The 6,000-nt window shown below is 33.6% G+C and overlaps 1 protein-coding gene across 1 annotated transcript in view; it reads left to right on the top strand.

Annotated features, from left to right (window-relative positions):
- The first annotated feature begins 479 nt into the window (after window positions 1-479).
- The window catches only part of MIPOL1 (mirror-image polydactyly 1), a 152,663-nt gene continuing 147,142 nt past the window's right edge, over window positions 480-6,000 (top strand). The window contains exons 1-2 of the mRNA XM_066322096.1: window positions 480-611; window positions 1,851-1,930. Coding sequence (XP_066178193.1) covers window positions 607-611; window positions 1,851-1,930 — 85 coding nt within the window. The 5' untranslated portion in view covers window positions 480-606. The remainder of the gene's footprint in view (window positions 612-1,850; window positions 1,931-6,000) is intronic.

Here is a 6,000-nt window from a genome sequence, read left to right as displayed (position 1 = left end):
CTTGCTTATGAATTAACTTGCATTTATGGAACTAAATCATTCCAATCATTTAATTACACCTGAGGAGCTGAACTATAATTGCTTGCTTCCAGCTAGGATCTGATATGGCTTGAGCAGTATTAATTTGGTGTTTACTTTTCTGAGTGCTAAAAGCATTAAAATGATTGTGCAATGGGATTACATTTTACTAATTGCTGGCATTCATTAGCTGGGTAAATGGCGAGGAAGAATGACTGTATATTGTGGAGGGATAAAATTATGGTTTTAAATAGTATATTACTAGACACATTAAGGCCCTAAGACATGTTTTAAAATACTCCAGAGGTTATTAAATACCATATTTTCTTCATGTCTTGCTATATGAATATCTTATTAAAATACTGCAATTATTATGAACCTTTTTGTGCAATATGTAGGGAAATGGCTTCATTGACAGAAACCTATTTCTTGATATTAATAACCCTCTATATTTTCAGCTAATCCAAAAGTAAATGAGGAACTTAGGAAAAGATTGCCAACTTCAAATCAACACAGTTACACAGAATTGAAGAAGGAGCGTACAGCTTCATTTGTGGGATTCTTTTAAAAGACTCAGTGTTCTGTGAAATGAGGTGAACTTTTTATTTTTTGTTAAGACCTAAGCACATCAAATCCTATGCATTTTTTATTGTGCAGATTTATAGTCAACAACAAATATGACCTAAATATGTATTTCTTGAATATTTATTGTATGTGTTAGTGTTGAATCTGAGGTGTTTGTACAATTAATTTTTATAATTTTAAATATAAAAAAATCAGTTTTTTGGTGTTGTACGGGAAAATAATTTCTTCTGCTGCTTTATAATTTAGGATATGTGGATATGTGTCTTGGTATAATTTGCTTGAAGTATAAAATATCTACCTAATTTTTTAAAAAATTTCTTACATTTTTCAGCACAATGAGAACTCTCTTGAGTGTTTTCATAATCAAGCCACTGTATCTTCAAGGCACACGTATCTTTTTAATAAATGTAAAAAAAAATGTAGCAGGGAAAACACAAAATAAGCACAACTGCGTAATTAAGGATGAAAATTGTCCTATGTACAATATTTTTTTAAAAAGATGATTGAGGAAGGAATACAATTTGTGGTCAGCTTGCTGTGTTACCAAGATTACAAACTTATTTAGATATCCTTGTGATACAGAATATAATTGAATATTTAATGCATAAGAGAGCATATATTTTAACAATCAAAATGATGCCTGGCAGGCATAACATTTTACTGTAGGTCTTATTATGGGTTACTTCTTGAAGATCTTTGATTATATGAAATATTGCCACTGTGCAATTAACTATAGTCTGAAGCAATATGCATGCAAATATTAGGATGCATTATTTAGCTGTTTAGAAAGACCTGCAAATTCAGAGTTGGAGGGCCACTTTACCTGTATTTTATCTAGGAAATTAAAGCAAAGAGAAAGAATGCTGTGAAGTGAAGCACATGCCACCATCTGTAGTAACTGCCAAAGTGAGCAGTCTTGTTTTGTGCTTGGTGTGATTTGGGCTGTGCTCAGTGGTGTGTATATCCAAGACCACACTCCAGAAGAAAATACCAAACTAATAAATATTTCAACAAAGGGATCACATGCAAAAGAAAGCTGAACCAACAATTATAAAAATTAGATGAGTGAAGAAAACATATTTTATTGAGAAATATCATTTTTGCTGACTGTTAAAGTATGCAGACTTCATTGTGCTGCTATAAATATTTAAAATCATTTGTTTTGCAAATTTTCTGTCAAATGAAGGCAAAGTATAAGTGTATTATATTGTTTCAAGTTTATTTATCTAGACTTTGTTTTATTTTAGCTCTGAAACCTTCAAGCAAAAACTGGACTCAGTGCCAGATCAAACAAGTTCAGAAGAACAAATGGAGAACTGGTCAAAAGGTAGGGACTTTAAATATATTAAAAAGGAACCTCAGGTGTTGTACCAGTGCTAGGCAGTGACTGGAGTGTGTTTGTTCTTGCTGATATATGACTGACTTTGGAAGAAAAGAAAAAAAATCCACCACCACATACTGCCCCTTAAAAGTACTTGGAGTAACAGGAGAGCAGCTGCATGAATATAAAGCTTCACCTTTATTTTCTGGATTATTGAAAATGTTTTTGTGTGACTTTCAAAAGTCTTGTTTTAATTCTTAGTGTTTCCAAGCTTTTTTTGTTTGGTTTTTTTGGGGGGGGTTTGGGTTTTTTTTGTTAACGATGAATCTGAAAGTCTGTCTTAAAGTAATTTTCTTGGCTATTCATTCCTGGTTTGGGTATAATTAAGCCATCTACTAATAATAATGAGTTTCTCATTAGTAGCTCAGCTGGATTTAGACAGTAAGGTAAGGCTTGGAGGTAAAGGTGACCTTGGTTAACTTGGGGCTGCCCCAGTTGATGGAGTTTTCATCTTCATCAGGATGCAAATATTTTTTTGTATTTTTAATTGGCGACCAGACACAATTGTTCTCAGATACAGTCTTCTGTGTTTCATGACAGAAACATAAGAGGAAAAAAAACCCACTGAATTTGAGATTACATTACATGACTGACTGACCTTGTAGAAGAGAATTTTCAGAAGTGGCTTGTGACTACATTGTGACATGTAGAAAGAAGAAAGGGAAAGACATAAAAAAGAGAGCATCACTTTAGGGTGGATTTTTGCTAGTAAGTGACTGTGTGGGTTAAAAAACCCAGAGTGGAATAGGTGTGTCAACATCAAAATTTCCCTCTATATCAGAGCCTCATAGCTTCTTGTAGATTTCCTTTTTTTGTTTTATACTATGTATTCTCTCTCAAAAGATACTAAATGTCAAGTTTCTCATGGAGAGTCTGTTTAGAAGAAAGAAGAAATGCTTCATTTTGTAGATGATGCTTTTCTTTCCTATGTAAAGGAATTTCTACCTATATTATTCTGTAAAATAAACTACTTGTAGACTCCTTTTAATTTATGGAATTTTGAGCTGTTATGGAGTGAAGTTCAAAAGTTTTTGGATCCTATACTCTGTAAACAAAAATAGTCATGGTGGTGTAAGTTAGTGGAGAATTGTGTTCTGACAATTTAAATGTGTAATGGCTTAATCAGGTTTAGTGTTTTTAGACCTTTAGGGGTCAGCATACCCTAAGAATGGTTCAAAAGGTTAAGTTTTCCAAAGTAGGCAAATGAAAATGATTCTCTGTGAAATAGTTTCTTCTAATTGCAAGAAATTATGTTCTGCTGCTGCTCAGGGATACTTTTAAAACTGAGAAGTTACCGAGTTTCATATGTATTATTTTTCTGATGCATTTAGTCAATATTTTGTGCTGTTTAGACAACTATTTCTTCCAAGCGAACACTTACCGATTCATGTATTCAATAAAAGTTGTAATATAAACAAAAGTAAAATTTATACACTTTTTTTTTTAGCAAAATCATTAATAAGTCATGTAATTCTTTGTGCTTTTGCTCCTAGGAAAGTTAGAAAAAGGGATTATGGGTAAATCTATCCTCACAATGGTGTGGATGAGGATTTTTTTTTTTTCCTTAGAATTTGGGTACTAACAGCTAAATTGCATTCACTTATCATAAAGATAATAGGTCGATTTCAGCAACATAATGTTCAATATGTGCTCTTGATAGATACTCTGGTGCATTTTCTCATTGTATTACTTAATCACAGCAACTTTTTATTTTCTGTGTAAATGTGTGTGTTGAGGAGTGTACTATTGTGTGGCCTGTTTGCTCTGTCACCTTTGTAGCTTTCCTTTGTGCAGTTGGTACTGTACTGTATTTAGATGTTCTTTTCTTGTAACCTGGAAGGTTAAAAGCTGGGTTTAGAATAACCCTATAATGATTTATTCAAAACTTTTTTTTTTAATAGCACACTGAAATACTGGAGATTACATTATTTGTCAACAAATAAGGATGGCAATGCAAATATGGGATTAAATTTATCTGACCAGATGAAAATTCAGTCAAACAATGAGAATTTGAAAATTCAGAAAAAACAGACAGAGAAGTGGTAGGTTCATGGCAGTTATGTGGGATAATGTGTAACCTGTTAATAGATGTTATAAAATAAAATGCCTGAAAGAAAGGTAGTGTTTAAGAGGCGTGTATCTGAAGTGTTTGATAGGTGTGATTTTCTTTTTAACTTTCCGAGTTGTTTGGAGTGTAGTATCCCTGTGTGGCTTGAAGACTGTTCAGTTCTATTAGGAAGAGTTAAAGAACAGTTTGTGTGCAAGGCTTGTTATTTTGTGTTTGTATCTAGTTTAAATGTATTCTTTCTCTTGTTTTTAATAGAAGGTTAATGCCTTTTTTCATTTCCCTTTAAGGATACTTGAGAGATTGTGCCAGAACATTGGCAGCAAACCAGTGAGGACTGAGCCACTTAGAAATGAAAAATATTCAGGATCCAAGCTAGAAAGCCTAGAATAGTATTCAATTACAAAAATAAACTTGTATTGGCAAATAGGTGCATATCTTTGCATTGCAGTGATGGTGGGTGTGGGGAAGCACATTGCATTGGGGTAGAGTTGTTACTTCAGTAGGATTTCCATGCATGATGGGAACTATGAAAACATAAATACTGTGAAAACATGAGGGAACCTGAAATTGAGTGGTTTCTCTTCTTATATATACATTTAGGACTTGATATGGCAGTTTTCCAGAAGCATTAACAGGATAGGAAAGTGGTGAGTGTGCAAATACTTGAGTTAAATTTGTGTCTTATTTGACTCATGTATCATGTTTGAATAGATGCAGCTATACTTCTGTATTATATAGTCTTTAACTGTTGTAATGTTTTTGCTTATGCCATATTTATGAGCATCCAAGCTTTAAGGACAGGGCAGAAATTATGAGAAGTCTTAAAATTCTAAGTACTGTTTGGTCTGTTTTGACAATAAAATTAGTTTTGCTGACTCCAGAATTAAAAGCATTGTGTAATTTTTATTTGTAAATTCCTAAGAAGCATTAATAGATTGATTATTTTTAATGACAAAGTTGTTTGCTTTCTTAAAAAGTGTTTATTATGTTTTTCAAGCCATTACTTGAAGCATATATTGAAATGTCAGTGAACCAATGTAATTTCTCAGAATTTGATGGCAACTTTGGTTATGATCCATATAGATACTTCCCATGTAACTTCAAAAGAGTGTTTGCAGCTTGTAAATATACTTTAAAATTGTGTGTCTGAAAACTAGTTCAGAGGAGACTAGATTTAAAGAGATGTGATAATGTAGATTGGAACAGAACTGCAGAATCAGCTTGTGCAGGGAAATTTGTAATGGAGTTCTTCTATCTGGTGGCGAGCTGTAGGTTTTTGGAGTGTTTTACTTGCGTGGTAATTGAGGAAATGTAGTCATATGCAAAGGTTAAGTAAAACAAATCATCCTTTTGTGTAACTTTGATTATCTTACTAGAAGTAGAAAATTCTTCTAGTTGTGTGATGGTTTTAATGTACTTTTTTGTGGATTTGTTTTTGCAGTAGTAATTACAAGGACTTTTTTGTCTGGAATTTCTATTGTGTGGGTTTGGCACACACAAACATTAATGGGTAAAGAAAGCCTTGAGAGTAATATGGCAATGTAAAGGTTTTTCATCTAATGCTCTAGTTGGGTAAAAAAGCAGCTAATGGTAAAGGTGCTGCTGCCCATTTCTTCAGAATATACCCACTGCAGCTGTAAACACAAAAGTAAACCTAAAGCCCCTCTTTCAAGGCTGCAGCAGAGCCAGAATTAAGCACACTTGTCATGGTGAAGTCTCTTTCTTCTTTTACATGCCTCAACAGGAGATCCTGTTAGCCTGTCCTCTCTCTCCTGCCCTCTTTTAGCAACAAAGTGCTGTTTACTTGGGAAAGAAAGAAGGCCTGGATATTGCAAGGGTGGTTTGTATGAAGAAAAATCTACGTGATATGCAGAGAGGCAGCAGCGTCTACACCCATGTAGTGCAGCTGATCAGTGTCTTCAACGCATGCTGTGCTTTCAGCATCAAA

The sequence above is a fragment of the Sylvia atricapilla genome, chromosome 6 (assembly GCF_009819655.1).
Source record: "Sylvia atricapilla isolate bSylAtr1 chromosome 6, bSylAtr1.pri, whole genome shotgun sequence".
NCBI classification, from domain to species: Eukaryota; Metazoa; Chordata; class Aves; order Passeriformes; family Sylviidae; genus Sylvia; species Sylvia atricapilla.
This window is presented reverse-complemented; position numbering and strand designations above follow the sequence as displayed.